At 35.7% G+C, this 19,882-nt stretch overlaps 1 protein-coding gene across 4 annotated transcripts in view; it reads right to left on the reverse strand.

Annotated features, from left to right (window-relative positions):
* CPED1 (cadherin like and PC-esterase domain containing 1) overlaps positions 1–19,882 on the reverse strand; it is a 312,531-nt gene that overhangs the window by 162,771 nt on the left and 129,878 nt on the right. For all 4 annotated transcript variants that reach the window (XM_059933517.1, XM_059933516.1, XM_059933518.1 and 1 more), the window contains exons 9-15: positions 19,199–19,366; positions 17,878–17,982; positions 16,150–16,319; positions 12,436–12,506; positions 10,916–10,966; positions 6,464–6,650; positions 5,289–5,457 (exon numbers count right to left, since the gene is read on the reverse strand). In XM_059933517.1, coding sequence (XP_059789500.1) covers positions 5,289–5,457; positions 6,464–6,650; positions 10,916–10,966; positions 12,436–12,506; positions 16,150–16,319; positions 17,878–17,982; positions 19,199–19,366 — 921 coding nt within the window. The remainder of the gene's footprint in view (positions 1–5,288; positions 5,458–6,463; positions 6,651–10,915; positions 10,967–12,435; positions 12,507–16,149; positions 16,320–17,877; positions 17,983–19,198; positions 19,367–19,882) is intronic.

Below are 19,882 nucleotides of genomic sequence, written 5' to 3' on the forward strand. Positions count from 1 at the left end.
GATCTTTATGATTTCTTTTCTTCTGCTAACTTTGGGGTTTTTTTGTTCTTCTTTCTCTAATTGCTTTAGGTGTAGGGTTAGGTTGTTTATGTGAGATGTTTCTTGTTTCTTGAGGTAGGATTGCATTGCTATAGAACTGCTTTTGCTGCATCCCGTAGGTTTTGGGTCATTGTGTTTTCATTGTCATTTGTTTCTAGGTATGTTTTTATTTCCTCTTTGATTTCTTCAGTGATCTCTTGGTTATGAAGTAGTGTACTGTTTAGCTTCCACATGTTTGTAGTTTTTACATTTTTTTTCCCTGTAATTGATATCTCGTCTCAGCATTGTGGTTGGAAAAGATAACTGATATGATTTCAATTTTCTTAAATTTACCAAGGCTTGATTTGTGACCCAAGATATGATCTATCCTGGAGAATGTTCCATGAGCACTGGAGAAGAAAGTGTATTCTGTTGTTTCTGGATGGAATGTGCTATAAATATCAATTAAGTCCATCTTATTTAATGTATCATTTAAAGCTTGTGTTTCCTTATTTATTTTCATTTTGGATGATCTGTCCATTGGTGAAAGTGGGCTGTTAAAGTCCCCTACTATGATTGTGTTACTGTCGATTTCCCCTTTTATGGCTGTTAGCATTTGCCTTATGTATTGAGGTGCTCCTATGTTGGGTGCATAAATACTTACAATTGTTATATCTTCTTCGTGGATTGATTCCTTGCTCATTATGTAGTGTCCTTCTTTGTCTCCTGTAATAGTCTTTATTTTAAAGTCTATTTTGTCTAATATGAGAATTGCTACTCCAGCTTTCTTTTGTTTTACATTTGCATGGAATATCTTTTTCCATCCCTTCACTTTGTCTGTATGTGTCCCTCGGTCTGAAATGGGTCGGTTGGAGACAGCATGTATACGGGTCTTGTTTTTGTATCCATTCAGCCAGTCTGTGTCTTTTGGTTGGAGCATTTAATCCATTTACATGTAAGGTAATTATCGATATGTATGTTCCTATTACCTATTACCTATTCCTATTTTCTTAATTGTTTTGGGTTTGTTATTGTAGGTCTTTTCCTTCTCTTGTGTTTCCTGCCTCGAGAAGTTCCTTTAACCTTTGTTGTAAAGCTGGTTTGGTGGTGCTGAATACTCTTAGCTTTTGCTTGTCTGTAAGGGTTTTAATTTCTCCGTGGAATCTGAATGAGATCCTTGCTGGGGAGAATAATCTTGGTTGTAACCTTTTCCCTTTCATCAATTTAAATATGTCCTGCCACTACCTTCTGGCTTGCAGACTTTCTGCTGAAAGATCAGCTGTTAACTTTATGGGGATTCCCTTGTATGTTATTTGTTGCTTTTCCCTTGCTGCTTTTAATATTATTTCTTTGTACTTAATTTTTGATAGTTTGATTAATACGTGTCTTGGCGTTTTCTCCTTGGATTTATCCAGTATGGGACTCTCTGCGCTTCCTGGACTTGATTAACTATTTCCTTTCCCATATTAGGGAAGTTTTCAACTATAATCTCTTCAAATATTTTCTCAGTCCCTTTCTTTTTCTCTTCTTCTTCTGGGACCCCTACAATTAGAACGTTGGTGCGTTTAATGCTGTCCCAGAGGTCTCTGAGACTATCCTCAATTCCTTTCATTCTTTTTTCTTTATTCTGCTCTGCAGTAGTTATTTCCACTATTTTATCTTCCAGGTCACTTATCTGTTCTTCTGCCTCAGTTATTCTGCTATTGATTCATTCTAGAGAATTTCTAATTTCATTTATTGTGTTGTTCATCACTGTTCGCTTGCTCTTTAGTTCTTCTAGGTCCTTGTTAAACGTTTCTTGTATTTTCTACATTCTATTTCCAAGATTTTGGATCATCTTTACTATCATTACTCTGAATTCTCTTTCACGTAGACTGCGTATTTTCTCTTCATTTGTTAGGTCTGGTGGAGTTTTACCTTGCTCCTTCATCTGCTGTGTGTTTCTCTGTCTTCTCATTTGGCTTAACTTGCTGTGTTTGGGGTCTCCTTTTCGCAGGCTGCAAGTTTGTAGTTCCTGTTGTTTTTGGTGTCTGCCCCCAGTGGGTAAGGTTGGTTCAGTGGCTTGCGTAGGCTTCCTGGTGGAGGGGACTGATGCCTGTGTTCTGGTGGATGAGGCTGGATCTTGTCTTTCCGGTGGGCATGACCGCATCCGGTGGTGTGTTTTGGGGTGTCTGTGACCTTATTATGATTTTAGGCAGCCTCTCTGCTAATGGGTGGGGTCGTGTTCCTGTCTTGCTAGTTGTTTGGCATAGGGTGTCCAGCACTGTAGCTTGCTGGTCGTTGAGTGTAGCTGGGTCTTTGCGTTGAGATGGAGATCTCTGGGAGAGCTTTTGCCATTTGATATTACATGGAACTGGGAGGTCTCTGGTGAACCAATGTCCTGAACTCGGCTCTCCCACCTCAGAGGCACGAGCCTGACACCTGGTTGGAGCACCAAGACCCTGTCAGCCACGCAGCTCAGAAGAAAAGGGAGAAAAAAAGAAGGAAAGAAAGAAAAAATAAAATAAAATAAAATAAAATAAAGTTATTAAAATAAAAAATTACTAAAAATTTAAAAAATTAAAAAGTAATAAAAAAAGAAAAAAAAAAAAAGGAAAGAAGAGAGCAACCAAACCAAAAAACAAATCCACCAATAACAAGCGCTAAAAACTGTATTAAAAAAAACAAAAACAAAAAACGGACAGACAGATCCTAGGTCAAATGGTAAAAGCAAAGCTATACAGACAAAATCACACAAAGTAGCATACACATTCAAACTCACAAAAAGAGAAAAAGGAAAAAAAATATATATATATATCTATATATATATATAAAGAAAAAAAGGAAGAGAGCAACAAAATCAATAAACAAATCTACCAATGATAATAAACTCTAAATACTAAACTAAGATAAACATAAAACCAGAAACCAGTCAGTCGCATACAGCAAACCCCAAGTCTACAGCTGCTCCCAAAGTCCACTGCCTCAATTTTAGGATGATTTGTTGTCTATTCAGGTATTCCACAGATGCAGGGTACATCAAGTTGATTGTGGAGATTTAATCCACTGCTCCTGAGGCTGCTGGGAGAGTTTTCCCTTTCTCTTCTTTGTTCGCACAGCTCCCGGGGTTCAGCTTTGGATTTGGACCCGCCTCTGCGTGTAGGTCGCCTGAGGGCGTCTGTTCTTCGCTCAGACAGGACGGGGTTAAAGGAGCAGCTGATTCGGGGGCTCTGGCTCACTCAGGCCTGGGGGAGGGAGGGGTACGGATGCGGGGCAAGCCTGTGGCGGCAGAGGCCAGCGTGACGTTGCAGCAGCCTGAGGCACACTGTGCGTTCTCCCGGGGAAGTTGTCCCTGGATCACGGGACCCCGGCAGTGGCGGGCTGCACAGGCTTCCGGGAGGGGAGGTGTGGAGAGTGACCTGTGCTTGTACACAGGCTTCTTGGTGGCTGCAGCAGCAGCCTTAGCGTCTCATGCCCGTCTCTGGGGTCCGCGCTGATAGCCGCGGCTCGTGCCCGTCTCTGGAGCTCGTTTAGGCGGTGCTCTGAATCCCCTCTCCTCGCGCACCCGAAACAATGGTCTCTTGCCTCTTAGGCATGTCCAGACTTTTTCCTGGACTCCCTCCCAGCTAGCTGTGGCGCACTAGCCCCTTCAGGCTCTGTTCACACAGCCAACCCCAGTCCTCTCCCTGGGATCCGACCTCTGAAGCCCGAGCCTCAGCTCCCAGCCCCTGCCTGCCCCGGCGGGTGAGCAGACAAGCCTCTCGGGCTGGTGAGTGTTGGTCGGCACTGATCCTCTGTGCGGGAATCTCTCCACTTTGCCCTCCGCACCCCTGTGGCTGCGCTCTCCTCCGTGGCTCCGAAGCTCCCCCCTCCGCCACCGTCAGTCTCCGCCCGCGAAGGGGCTTCCTAGTGTGTGGAAACCTTTCCTCCTTCACAGCTCCCTCCCACTGGTGCAGGTCCCATCCCTATTCTTTTGTCTCTGTTTTTTCTTTTTTCTTTTGCCCTACCCAGGTATGTGGGGAGTTTCTTGCCTTTTGGGAGGTCTGAGGTCTTCTGCCAGCGTTCAGTAGGTGTTCTGTAGGAGTTGTTCCACATGTAGATGTATTTCTGATGTATTTGTGGGGAGGAAGGTGATCTCCACGTCTTCCTCCTCCGCCATCTTGAAGGTCTCCCCCTCCTATCTTTTTTTTAAGTACACCTACTAATATCTTTAAGAATAATGGTTCTGTCCTGCTTTAGACCAATCTATACACCACTGTGAAATTCCCTTTGAGTTGGTGGTAGTTCATAAATCACAGGTGTATATTTTCTTGAAAAATAAAAATCTCAGCAATGAGTACCCTTACAAAATAGTGTTAAATTCTTGAGAAGAGATGAGATTGTGGTGGTGGTGCATAGAGGGGAGAGAACACTCTATATGGCCACTACATTTAAGAAAACATGGTATCCATCCTACTCACTGAGGCCCCGTCAGCCATTTCTCTTTTTTATTAACCGTCTGTGGTTCACGCTCCCACTAGCATATCAATCACTGAGACACGACATAGGTGCAATTATTCTGTCTAAGTGGATTAGTAGATATGGTAAGAGTATCAATTACTACTTCCCTGGAATCACTTGTAGCCAGGGTGTATGATGTAGGCAAATATAGAAGGTTATACACAGACTCCTAAAAAATGAAAACACAGAAGAAAGAACCACCAAATAAGACAAAGTCTCTGGGTAATGTTCACCCTCCTCCAAAATCACCAGGGCTACAGAATGGTATGTGTTGCTCACTGGAGCAACTACAAACTTTAGAAATGATGAAGGTACAAGAAGTGAAGGCGAAATGTATCTACCCAAGGAAATTTAATTTCGTTCATCTGGTATCCCTTTTGTAAAATAGTTTCATAAATTTTCCTCTCATTCTTTAAAACAAACTTCACTGAATCTAGTTTAAAATTTCAAAGTAGTTCCAGGGACAAATCCAAGAAACACAGCACAATTTAAACAGGAAATGTAAAAGCAATTTCATAACTAAGTGCGAGTACTCAGACATTTTTTTCAATATTAACCACAATAAATCCACTGCACACTATAAGTGCAGGGAATAGCCACCACACTTAAAAGAAAATCACTCAAAAAAAGGTATCTTAGATACCTGGTTGGTACTCTTTTTTGAAATGAGACCACAATTATTTGGATTTGAAAGCATCCACTTTTTTCTAATAATTTTCATTTGGCATTTTTCACCTGGGTTAAAGGATCACTCCCAATTCAACCCATGTGCAAATGTAAAATTCACTTACCTGCACAAAACCGCATGCTGTGAAGTCCTCAAACAAAGGCAGACTTGGACGGTCTTCTCTATAGATGGTGAGTTTGTATGTGATCAGGGTCTCACCTTGGACTGGAGATTCATCCACCACAAGCATTGAGATTTTGTTCATCCCTAAGCCCAGAGGGTAGTTGGCAAAGCTGGAGAGAGAATGAGAGAGAGAGACAACCCAAATTGATTCATACATCAGTATTTATTAAATGTATACAATTTTCATTAAAAACAGATAAGATCTGCACCATTTCATAAGAGACCTAAAATGTGAAAAAACTATTTTAACTTATGTTTCATTGTGCTTTGGTATACCAAGAGTTATCTTGCAGAGCAAGTCATGTCCCCTATCAATTACAGGGAAGGGGACTAATATTATTAACCACCTGTCAGGGTCATACATTATCCCATTTAATACTCACAACTCCATACAAAAACTATGATAGTCCCCGTTTTAAATATAGTAGAGTATGGTAGAGTCAGGGTTGGGACCCAGGTTGGCCTGACTTGAATCCTCTTTCCTTTCTATTACACTTTCTGAGCTCTCAGGAATGCTGGGTGCATTTCTTTCCCTACAACATAGGAAAATGAGTATATTTCTTGCCATGGACGTAGTATGTCATAAAATTCTATCTTCTGTTCAAATTATAAACCAAAGAGTTGATGACTCTCAAAAGAGTCAACAGAAAAAAATCCCATGAGACTAAGAAAGTTAGTGTTACTATGTCCACAAATTGTCACCAACATGTTTATTAAGTAATTAACATCTGAATCTTCAAAAACTTGAGGAGTTGGGTTGGGGTAGAGGAGGCTACTGTTCAGAAGGATGAACTCTTCAACTACCTAAACACATGAAGGTAACAATAAACTCAATTTTCCCCAAATGAGTCCTCTTTAATACTTTTCATACCACAAGATCCTCTCTTGTTACAACATTGTTATAAAGATTAAACACAAAGATTGTTAATAGATCAGTAGAGCACTCATGTGTTCTTTTTAACCACATGGCACCTGTAAAGCAGAGGGATTTCACACCCTGGCAATCCCTCCAACAGATCTTGTGCCGCAGGTTTTCTGAACCATCTTCAAAGGTTGCTTCCAAGGTGTGCTTCCCGCTATGATGTCTCCCCTCAGCCCCTGTCAGCTCCTTCATACCTTGGTCCTGCCCGTTCCTGCAGGTACACCTTGCACTGACACTTAGAAGTCTCTGCTCCAATTGTCAGCGTTACCACATCAAATGGGACTTCAGAGTAATAATCTTTGATCTTTGAGTTAAATTCAGGATTTAGTTCCAAATGCGGATGTGTGAAGATCTGCTTGATATGACATTGTGCATCTTTATCTGTTTAAAAAAAAAAACAATGACAGAAACACACCTGTGGCATGGATAAATGTTTAAAAATCATATATGATTAAGGTTTTTAAAATTCTTTTGAATAACTTTAGTGATCACTGCTGATTTTCCATTTGGTCCTCTGGTCATAGTTGATTTGTGGCTTCAGCTGGGTTTTCTATTTGCCAAATTTTGTAGACCTTGCCTCATATAACAGTTGTTGACTTTAGTTGATATTTTTTGCTCAGCCTTTAAAAGTTTAAAGGCACAGAAGGTCAGAAAATGTCTCTCCAGTGGATTGATAACATTTCGTAACATTTACTGCATATATCAAGCAACTGTGTAAATTGGGGGGAGATGACTCTGTGGGGTGGTGACAGAAGGATACCAGCAGGGAATAAGGAAAATTTCTTGACGGGAAGTGTCATTAAACTGCCATTGGATTGATATGTAGCTTACAGTCAGGAGGGTGAGGCAAAGAACGTGAAATCCAATATCATGCCAAACACTCAGACACAAGAACATGAGACCCCCTCCATATTCCGGCCACCTTAACCTAAGAAAGCCTAAAGTATAAGAAGGAAATGCTATCTTCTGCTCAACCCTGTTACAGAACCTAGCATATTATTTCATAAAATTGATTCTAAGCCATTTAAAAAAAAGTGTTTCTATTTGATAACTCAATTTTTTGCAAAAGTATTTTAGTGAGAAAAAACTAAAAACATATTTCTAGGCACATACACCAGCCACTGCTAAACTATATTGTGTTCATATTTGAAATAAACAAATTACTCAAAAGCAAATGTTTTTCAAAGAAATATTAACAAGTATTTTGTGCCAGAGATACTTTTCAATAGTCAACAAAATTCCAGTAAAGGTAAACATAGGAAATTCTATAAAAACCAGTAAAATGAAAATGTCTTCTGTTGCCTTTAAATAAGATGCTCAATGATGTTTAACACAGCGACAAAAAGATAACACCAGATTTGCCACAGGAAGCTATACACCTGCACTTAAAGAAAAGTCGATTATCCTGTTAACTGCTGTCTCTTCCTCTATTGTTATAGAGCTATCACAACGATTTTTCTAAAATCAAATCTGATGATTTGGCTTCAGTTCTTTAACAGTTTCTCATCACCTCCAGAAGCTAGGCCAAGCTCCCAATAAAGCTTACAAGGCATCTCATAACCACTTCCTTGGTTCTCCTTCCCATCTCCCATCACATCCTGGACTTTGTGATTCAATACCGAAAGTTTTATATTTCTTTGCCAGACATGGAGACAGATGCATCACCAAATCCATGGCAATGAATACCACCAACTTTATAGGTGTTTCATTCTAGTTCTGAGGACTAGGTGTCAGCTTAATTCCCATCGTGCCCTAAAATAATGAAAGTGAATAAATGTGTGTATTTCTGACCCACATTCTAGGATAGTTTTCTCAGCTGGTCAAAGAAAAAACTACTCTGGTACAAATTAGGAACAATAATAATACAATAGATATATTGTAATTTCATTGCAGGGAAAAGTCAATAAAAATTAGTCAATTTGGTTGAATAACTCAGTGAATTGGGTAAATACCTGCTTGATTGATCTTACTTGTTACGAAAGATTCTATCTGGGTGACAGATGTAGGTGGACTTCATCTATAATTTCAATAATCCTACCAGCTCCTAACATTTTTTATAATAAAAGAGGAAAAATGAAAGAGTAAGGGTGAGACTGTATTGTTAGATTTAATCTTGAAAAGGACCATAGCTTTTCATTTGAATTCAACCACTTATTAATAACACATTCATTTTTTCATCAAAGATTTTTTTTTTTCTGGCATAGTCTATGTTCAAGGCACTGAGATAAGCACAGTAAAAACAGGTTATTTTTGGTCATGAGATCTGATTCAGATGGAGACTGTGAACCCAATCTAACACTTTAAACAAGCTGGAGTTCAGGGATATGGAATGTACTTTCAAAAGCACCATTTCTTAGGCAGAAAGGGAATATAAATACGTGCGCTACACTTTTATGTTCAGAACCAGTTAGATGAATAACAAGGTGGAAGATTTTTTTCAAAATAGTAATCATAGGAAATGTACTGATACTTTAACTTCATATATTTTTATAAAATAGTCACTGAGAGTTAATTTCCTTGCAGTTTATACTTTCACTTAATAGTGAACATTTTCAATGGGACCTGCCCATTACAACACTGAAACTCAGCCCTAAATGAAAGAAAACGTGTAATCATTCTCTTAAGCAAGATTTTAGCAAGTGCTTGTTTTTGGTTTCATCAGAGACTCTTCACCTCTGGCTTATGTACTGCATCCTAGACCCCTGCTTGAAAGCTGATTTTGTCCTGACATCATCTTCAACTGAATCATCAGTGGTGCTGCCTACAAACACCTGGTGTTTCCTTGGCATCTTTCCCAGTCCAGTCCCAACTTGTCTCAGGCCAGCTTACCTTAGCTCTGCAGAGAACCCACTGTGAGGTAAGGTGGTAGCAGGCTGCTTAACGTATTTGGCACGTATATATGGGAAAGCTGTTTGAAGTCTTGGTTGCTTTTAATGGATCTCTTTTAACCGCAGAATTTTGTTGCCCTCTTGAGGGATAATCATAACTCATATTAAACACAAAAACAGCCTAGACACTGAAAGATAATCCCACTTGTTCTAAGGCATCGAGTTATTTTTTAAAATCTTTTACCATAAAAATAGGAAGATTAATTTTGAAGACCCAGGTAGGACTAGTTTTTAATCAACATAAAAATATGAACAAAGTTGAAGAGCTTATTTAACGTGTTTGTATCCTCTACCCTATGCTACCTGAAAACTAAAAAAAAAAAAAAAGAGATTAATTTGTACAATCGTTCCTCTTATAAATGAGAAAACAAAAGACCAAAGAGGTGAAGTGGCTTTCCTGATCTAACCCAGAGCCTGGCACACTAGACCCTCAACAAATGTTCATTCTAATCTTGCTCCTAGTTTTCTCAAAATTAGTCCTTTTCTCACTACACACTGGGTACCAGTCTCCCAAGAGAACTGAGTAGCATGTATTTTTCTAGCAGTGGGAGATTGGATGATAAATGCAGAGAGGGAATGGTGTAAGTATATCTGTTACTTTTTCCTGATTAGCAGTACTTTATTCAAAATGCTATTATTTTTAATTGGATGTATTTGTTGATGCTATTAAACCACATTATTGTATCACCTCTCAGCCTACTGTGATTTTAATGATACTGTTAAAACACAGTGAATGAATTAAATTGCATTTTAGAAGAGACAAATTAGATTTATTAAATTAGAAGACTTATATTTATCATAAATTAGATCTTAGTCCATAAATTTTATTGTTTTCACCTTTAATGTTTTATCAGAATAGATTTTTTTGTGAAAGGCTAAATTTTCTATGTATGTTTCAGCACCAATTATATATATATATATATATATATATATATATATATATATATATACACACATATATATGTTAAAAAGGTATACACTGCCAAAAGACAAACCTGATAAATAGAATTCTTATGCTTCCATCATATTATTATAGGATATTAAGATAATACATGAGCCTTGGACAAAGAATCTGAAGACCCAGTTTCATGATCCAGCTCATGCATTTAATAGCACTGTGATCTTGGAAAAGTCAGTAAGATTCCCTAGAATGATATATTTGCAAGACCACTGGAATAATACTGACCAGAGTGAAGAAAATTATTTAAAATTTTAAAAATCTATATTATACTTAAAATGTATTACTATTATATATGTATTTATATTTTGATTATACCTTGGTAAAAAAAATTCATGAATTTTAAGAAAAGAAATTGAAATTTGGCTTAAAAACTCTCAATTGTTATAAAGAAAACTCAAATCAAGTACTATCCATTATATCAACAATCTGGGAGTAAAGGATCACTGTTGGGTGGTGAGAGTCCTAAAAATCAATATATAGAGGAGATGCCAAGCTCTTCCATTTGAGAGTCCCTAAGGCAAAGCATTAGCACCATTAGGGCCCCTCAAAATAAGTTTGGAAGTTACTGTCTTTAAACAAGTTACTGTCTTTAAATACAAAAACATAATATTTCATTTTCAAAAATGGAAAATTAAAAATCTTTTTATACAAAAGTAGCAAATATGAACTCATTCAGAAATCTCATAACTTCTGAAAATTTACATAAAATACATTATCAGCCTAAAGATGCCCCAATATGATGATTTATTCAACCTAACTGTTGATTATGATTCTGAAGCACTTTCATTGGAACTCACCATTAATGCAATGTATTTCTTTGGTTTCATTAATAATTTGTGGAACTGCAGCTAAAAAAAGAAATGTAAATTAAAAAATGAAACTATTAATCAAAATAAAAAGAATACATATTCAGGTATCTGAAACTCAGGATAATTTAATAAAACACTTATTTTATTATTTAATTTTTATTACATCAGAAAGCACTTCTAAGTTAAACTGAAAGCTACAGTAAAACAAAAGAAGTTATTTGGTTCAAATCGCAGAAAAATGATTATTTCAAATAAGAAAATATTGAGGGAGAAAAATGAATGGTCTAAATGCCATCTATTGTTTGAAGTTGATCTATCAGAATTCCTCTAGTTCTATGATCTTATGGCTATAATTTCTCAAATCATTAGAATTACATAAATTCCATCCAGTTGGTTCCACTGATATTTACTTTGTTTCTAAATTCAACCAAACATTTATCTAAAAAACTCCTTAATAAATACCAATGGGACAAATGAGTGAATAAAAAACAGAGTGCTTAAAGAAATCATTTAGAGAAGAAAAAAATGGTGGGAGAGAGAAAGACGATCAGAACAGCAGTTTAACATCAGTTCTTCCCTGACCTTATTGATTCATTTTATTATCAAACTTTAGCATGCCTCAGAATCATCTGAAGGGCTTGTTGAAATAAAGAACACTGGGCCTTACACCCAGAGATTCTGATTCAGTAGATGTGAATTTTCCAAGCTTCCCAGATGGTGCTGATGTTGTTGGTTTAGGGGCCACACACCCAGAACCACTACATTGGATTAAACCTTGATTTGTAGTAGGAAAACTTCGATTTTTTTAAAAAAATGTAGACACATGTACTTCTTTTCATTTTTTCTTCTGAAAATTAGAAACATTTCCTTTTCATGTGACATAAAGCTCAGATGTTCTTTAGAAGGAAAAAAACTGAAAATTGACATAAGCTTAAGAGAGAAAATCAAAATCGCCATTAATTTTCCTTAAGGTCCATATTGCTTGTAGCCAATTGTTTCATTTAATAATATATCTTAAACATCTTTCATGTATAACTATTTTCCCACAATATTAGAATGGCTTTATAGTAATTTATTGGATGACTATAGCTTAATCCAATCCACTATTATTGCAATAATGGTAGTTGCTATTTTTTTCATTTATTAGTAATTTATGTAATTAAATTTTTGTGTACATTCTTAATTATTTCCTTAAAATGAATATCTGGAAGTGAAATTTCTGGTATGTAAGAATAACTTTTAAAGCTTTTCTTACATGTTGTTAAATGGCCCCTTAAGAAAGATTGTTCTAATTTATACACCCACCAGCAACATGAGAATACTCATTTTCCTACACTCTTCCCAACTCTATTATCTTTAAGAGGAAAAATCTTTCCAAATTTGAGGGAAAACAGCATTTTCCAGTTTAATTTTCATTTTTGATTGCTAATAAAGCTAAACATTTTTTATGTTTTTGGCCACACAATACTTGTTTTTCATGTAGAAAGAAGTGGGACTACATCCTTTACCTTTTTTATTTTCAATTGCATTAACTGGTACTTGTGGTTTTTTCATGTTCTCATCCTCTGCAAAAGAATTCCTGTGAATGCAATATCAAACAACTCTGGATCAATGCACTGAACAAAATTCATGGAAATTACATCTAACACACTATCTTTTTTCCTGTGTGTGAGCACAGTTATTTTGATGAACACAAAGGAAAACTTTCTGGATTTCATTCCTCAAAACTGGCAATCTTGTCTCAAGTGAGGTGGTTGGAAATCTCATCATCTCTAATCAGCAGAAGCACATTTGAAGAAAACCAGGGCAAAAAGTCACTCTTTGGTCCAAAAGGGAACAATCTCTGATAGCCCAGGTCCAACAGAAGTGATTCAGAAACACACATTCCTATTGGAATCTGTTTGGCTAAAATTACAAAGTCTTGAAGCAAGAAGCCTTGGAAACTCTGAGACACAGACTGAGAAGAACATCCATATAATCTAAGAAATTGAAGCGTACCATGCAGAAAGTGACCTGTCCTGCCAAGGATTCTATCCTTAAACTCTGATGAACAGGAATGAATTTTAAGGGTTAGTTATATCTTGGTGTGTTTGCCTCATTTTTCTGTTGTATAACTAAATGCTCAGCCAGATTGGCCTTTAAATCCTCAAATTTGGGACCAAAGTAATCTAAGTTGCAGACAGAAAAATTGCTGGTCCTGATGATAGAGAATACTGGACAGGATGTGACTTGACTTTACTGTGCTGGGTTGTAAGGCTCCATTTCTACTCCAGAGAAACAGAGATAACAATACTGGCCTTACTTCACAGGGATGTTATGAAGATTCAATCAAACGCTCTGTGTTAAATTACATTTTATAAAGATTTATTGTTCCAGATATTGTACTGTACTAGTAGAGATGAATAAGGCATTTCCAATTCCCTTAAAATATAAACATCAGATAGGAAATTAAGAAGCATCAAGGAACTAAAACTATAGTTAATGTTGGAAGGTGTGATAATTTTATTGCAGTTTTATTTTTAAAGTCTTTTTTTCCCTTTAGTATATGCAATGATGTAATCAGGGGTGAAAAATTATGATGTCTAGGACTTTAAAATACTTTCCTCCTCTGAGGAATGAAGAAATAGATAAAGCAAGCATGGGGTGAGATAAGTTTACTTGAAGTTTGAGTGCCAGGCCAAGGTTAAAAAAAAAAAAAATCTCTGATTTCATATGAAGTAAACACTCTAAGCAAAGCTCATAAAAGATACAACCCTGAAATGCATGTAAACTGAATTTTAGAAATGTTACTACCTTAATGGAACGGGATGCTTTGTATGTTAACTCATCCCGCAAGTGATTTCTTGTGTAATTTTGTGAATAACTTATTTGTTTTGAAAATGTGTATTTTCATGGAAAGCATGTGATTAGAGCAAATTACACTTGCTACTTTATTTCCAGTAAAGTGAAAATCAGCAGAGAGTACACACACACTGATTTTAGTGTTTTCATTCTGTTCAGATTTCCACTAAGTCTGTTGGGACCTCTGGATTCTGAGCCTCAGGGCACAGACATAAGTGTCACTTTTTCTAAATGTTGCTTTTTTGACTTTATTTCTCCTCACCTTGTTGCTATAAGCAGATGATCTTTATTTAAAAGGGTGGAGGAAGGCATTAAACCCCACAGATAGTACAGGTATGTAAAATTGGCTTTTTTGGTATGAAAAACTGGAGATGACCATTGTGAAGATAAGGGCAATTATGAATGACTACACGTGATCTTCAACTCAAGTAGCTGCGTGGCTTGAGCAAATAACCCATCTTCTCAGCACCTCAGTTTCCTCATCTGGAAAATGTGTATCATATGCATCCTCCGTGTAATACAGCATGAATGATAATTAAATATATATACACTCACTGGTAAACTTGAAGATAATTAGAATTGAGTATTCTTTCTTAAAATGTTCTAGAAACAATTTATGTAATTGCTTCTTGATAAAGACTTCAAGTTTACTTATCTTAGTGTTAACTTAGATAAAGCTTTCATACTTATCTTGATTTTCCTATAAATGAAAGAAAAATATATACCCCATTTGTCGATGCTAAAGTGACTTTTGGATGGTATAGCAACAGGAAACCGAAAGTATATTAATATTTACTACCTATCTGCTCTGCAGCACACCACACACTATGCAATACATGATGGAGGTTATCTTATGCAATCTTGAAACAATACTTGGTAGGTGGTATAATCCATATTTTACAGGTACGGAAACTGAGACTCAGAGGAAAATCTTACCTGCTGTAATTAATAAACTCTAGAGTTGGGATTTTTGAATCCAAGTCTGTCTGATTCAAAAAGGTCCTGACTTTTTCTAACTATATTTAACACTGACCTTTAGTAAATTTCATCGTTGGAAGGAATCAGTTAGGGTTAGAATTAGGCTTAAATTCAATATTCTGAATTTAAGTCAATTGCTTAACCTTATAACAAATGTGGACCTTGAGACAAATTTTGGGAATAAACTTTCCAAAGTTTGCATATCTCAAGGGAACTTACCCAAAGTTAAAAACCATACTTAAATAGACTCCTTGGTAAATCAAGTCTGCTCTTCCTTCACCGACAACGGCAAAAGAGACAGTCTTGGATTGAGTGAGTGCAAAGAACAAACAAAGGGACAGTAGGCTGTATTATTTAAAACCTAATTTTCAAACAAACAAACAAAACCTTCTATCAATCCTATTATTTCGGAGTATGGAGGGAATAAGGCCAACTGCATAAAGATGTGGCAATTAAAGTGAGTTCTGGTCCTGGGAGATGTCCTGTGAATTCTTTGAATATGTGATTATTTGTATTTTTGAACTATTAAAACAAAGTTTCTTATAGGACTGTTTTCACTGTCTCCTGAAGCAGAAGGAGATGAAGGACAAGTTAGTAGAATTGAGGCCGTTCGTGAGGGTAACTTCAGAGACATTGATGACCATGCACGGCCATCTAGGCTTTCATTCCCTTAGGAGGTTAGGTTTACTTGTTTTCCTGGCAATAGACAAGTCAAATACTCACTTAATCCTATCATATAAAAGGGAAGCAGACTTAGCTGGCACCATAGGCACTGCCCCTTCCCCTGGCAACTGGGGGTGTTACTATGTTCACTGGCCCAGCAACCCTCTTATTCACTCATTACTACCCCTCATTAGAATGGAAGTGGACAGAGGAGGCCAAGGACCTTTTCTCCTGGCCGAATGCTTCTCTCTGAGATTCCATCTTCTAAAAAAAAGTTCTAATCTTGCGGTAGAGACAGACATATTTATAAATTTGGATAGGTTTTGCCTAGAATAAAGTCATGCCTCAAAAACTCCAAATGAATGCTCATACCGTCTCGGGCTCCACTCTGACTGATGGTTCATAAAACAAATCTCACCTAATTCTTTCTGTCTGATGCTCCCGTAATTCAAGGATATATATCACAGGATGAAACTAGCTTGAAACTTTTAATTTTAAACATGACTTTTGAATGGAGTCAAGTCCTGATGGTTTGAAAAACTGTTGGATATATTTTTGTTACAGTGTTTGAAGACCACTAGAATCATTATGGTTTCAATGTTTTAAAGAAGCTTATTTTCCAGAGCATGAATTTTTGGACACACTTCTTTTTGTTGCTTTCTTTAATGTAGGCAATGCCTTTTGAAATCAATCTTTAGAGATTTTTGGAGTTGCACAATTCATATTTGTGGCTCTCTTACCATTCCAGCGGGTGTGGCTGTGCCTTTTTATTCAGGAGCTGAAATTGTTCAAATACATTTAAAAGAGACCAGTATTGGGTCAGGATGGAACCAGGTTTCCCCACAGGATTTGCCATATCATAAAATTCACGCATCAAAGATTGAAACCCAGGAGTAGTAGACGGGAAGAGCTGAGAAGGAATATTCGAAAGAAGAATATCAGAATAAGTTATGGAAAATAAAATGTAGTATTACTAGGAAAGGCCTTATATTTATTTATTCAGATATTTTAAAAATCAGATATTTATTTAAAATCTATTATCTGTACCATAACTTAATTTTCTGTGTTGCTGTCAAGGTAAATGCCACTTTTTATAAGGAACTAATTTTGCTGATGTTTATACTTTCAAATGGGGTGAATTTTATTTCTCTTTTCATTGAAAGGAAATGGATATCTGCTTCCTACAGATACCTGAAAACAGCTGAATAACAGAGTGAGTCAGGTAGCAGGAAAAATGAGGAGAGATCCTCTTGGGTTACAAGTGTCTTACAAATGTCAGGGTGACAGATATTAATCCTACCCAAAAAAAAAACTATGGTTATCCTCTTTCTACTCTGAGAGTCAGGAAATTAGTGTTTGCCCTTTCTCCTACAAAATAATTCTTCTATTCTTCACATTGTGCCAAGAGATGTTCTTTACTTTCACAATACCTTAAATTGAAGATATTGACGGACGAAGGATGAAGCTAGGTCTCTGATTATCTTTGTATAGTATTGACCCAAACTGTCATGAATGTAATACTTACTATATTTAAATTAATTAAAATAATGCATCAATTATGTTATCTTTGGAGTAATAAGCTTACTTTGAACCCTCTAAAATATGGAGCTAAATTATAAAAACAAGTGTCAAACCTTCACTAATTAATTTAGTAAGTTGGTTATAACTCATACAAGTAGCATCTGAATACACAGATTTTTTAAAGTAAAATATAAATATTTTATTCAAACAGATTAATAATAAATTATTAGTAGACTTTTTTAAATGCTATTTTAAAGAGATATTTTGTATAAACAAATCTTAGGTATAAAAATATGAATCCAATGTAATTTACCTATATAAGGGCAGAACTAGAAACAAAGCAAATACTGAGCATGCACATGTATATGTAATAAATTATCCTTTGATATTGATCAATAACTTAACAGGATCCAGGAAAATATATAGAAAACAAAATAAATGCCATTTATATTTTTTGGCTGAAACCAGTAAAAGTTATTATAATTATTTACATTTTCTTTCTTTGGATTTTGCTATAGAGTTACAACAAATTAAGATTTAGCTAGTTTTAAAAAATATTATTGCTCTATTAAGTAATATTTACTTTTACACAAACGAAAAAGGGCATAATAAGCAGAAGGAAATTTTGGTTACATGTATATGTCCCAAAGCTAAAAGCAACCTTTGCTGGAAAAATGTTAGCATTTTCCCTTTAAGAACTATCAAATCCTGCCAGCTATACTAATTCCATATTCTTTCACCTTTAGTAAGTCATGTATTATCTGCAAACTCTTAAAGAATATGCATTCTGCTCATCTTAATATTTATATCTCTGAAAAGAAGCTTACAAAGATTTCTATTCCTTAAAGAAATATCTTCACCTAGTTTTAAGTCAAAATCAAGTCTCTTATGGCTGATCTACTGTAATCTCAGTAATCAAGAGGAATCAAAGGTCACTTTTGTTTTACCAGTTGGAATTGTCCCAAACTCCTGAGTTCCTTTATGAAAGTCATAATTGAGTTAATCTCCTCTAAAGATAGGCATTGATTTAGTTCTTTTTGATAGTTTTCACCCTATAATAGGGGAGAAAAAACACAACTCTTAAGCAATTGCTACAAAGTCAAACCATGTTTAACACAATTCAAGAACCAAATTTTGAACTCTATAAACAGCTGGGCTAATTAATTCTAAATAATACATAATAACTTTAACTTGCCAAAATAATGTCAGAATATAAGAAAACTTCATATTTGAAATAGCTCAGTAACACTTTGGTAGTAAGTTTGGGAAATTGGGCCCAGAAGGACAGAATGAGTGTGACAGTTTGGAAATGCAGGAAAAGTCCTTTTTTAGTCTTCAGGGTACAGAAGATCAGAGCAGCAAATTCACACGTGAACCTCACGTATGGGACATCACTATTTTCGAGTTTCACGGATTCTAGTAAACAGACTCACCCCCCATTTTCCTCACATTCATTTTTCATTATAATGCATCCCTTAGAGCAAAAGATACACATATTACCATTCCCTCTGGGTCAAATGGTTCTAATGGTTTTAATGGCAATCCACTCACTAAGGAAGGGAAACAGGGAACTCTAGGAAGGAAGCAATAAAATCATAGGGAAACAGCAGTCTATAATGTCATCTCTCTCAAAACCATCTCTCTGTAGAGCGTTGCTTGTTGGTGAGACCCTTCACATTCTACTTTTCCAAATTTTCCAATTATGGTTTTAAAACTGAAAGATACATAGAAAACAATACTGTACCTAGTAACCTGTACAGATTTTTTTATGCATCAAGCAAACTTGTACTAACAGATCATAAAAATTAACCAATCTTACTCTGAAGCACTACTCCCTAATCATCAGCATCTATCTAACCAAAGATGTTAACCAGATGTGAGTGCTTTAAAAAAAATTAGTATTATAACTCTAGTCCCTTGATGTTAATCTAGAGCACTCACTGCTATTCTAACTGCCTCTAAAAGGTTCAGGTATTCCTTTTAAAGTATTTTATAATATGTAATATGTATTATTCATTATAATCACAAAATTTCCCTGGGAATTAGGGACTGCTTTACTTCATTTTCAACCCATAATTTCATCATAATCAGTCAGTCACATACTTAAGAGACATAAAAATAATATTGGTCGGAAAAATATTAAGAGGTTTATATAATGGATACAAATCAATTTCAAATGAATTATCAAGTTGCTTACTTGCACAGTAAAGAAAATGGCACCTTCCAAAAATGAAATAAACAGTTGTCAGTACAAAAATATGCACTTACCTTAAATATACCTGATCTATAAAGTCTCTGAAATATCTCAGAAAATATGGAAAGTGAAGATTCATTAGACAGGAGAAAATTGAAAGTGTCTTTTAAAAGGAATTCTTCTGTGTTTTGGTCCTCAAAATCCATATTATCATCATCTTGAAAATTTAAATGCTCATGCACCTGTGAAAGAGTAAAAGCACAGCAAATATTTTTCATTGACTTACTTTTAATGCAGTGAAATCACTCCTAAGACATGATTCATTTCCTGTTGGATTATAGATCAGAACTGACATCTAGTGGTCCTTTTGGAGGGCAACAGTTTTATAAAATCTAAGTAATGCTCTTTTGAAAATACGATTCTTTATAAGAACATTAACTGCTTTGTAAAATCAAATTAGTTTGTCTTGAAATTCTTTATTGTTGAAGACCTTGTGTTTATGGAAATAATATATAACATTTCTGAACAATAAATTTTAAAAATCATAATATAAACTATTAGATATGTGTGTAAAATAATGAATAAATGACCATTAGAAGATGTAGATTCATAAAATTTCAAAATTTTAGAGATAAATCTTTGAACTATTCAGCCAAATGTCTGAGCCATATATAATGTAATCATTCTCCTTGTGTAATAGTTTGAAAACCAGTCATTACAGTATGAAGTCGAACGCTGGTTGCACATAATTTTATTTT

The sequence above is a fragment of the Balaenoptera ricei genome, chromosome 9 (assembly GCF_028023285.1).
Source record: "Balaenoptera ricei isolate mBalRic1 chromosome 9, mBalRic1.hap2, whole genome shotgun sequence".
Lineage (NCBI taxonomy): Eukaryota > Metazoa > Chordata > Mammalia > Artiodactyla > Balaenopteridae > Balaenoptera > Balaenoptera ricei.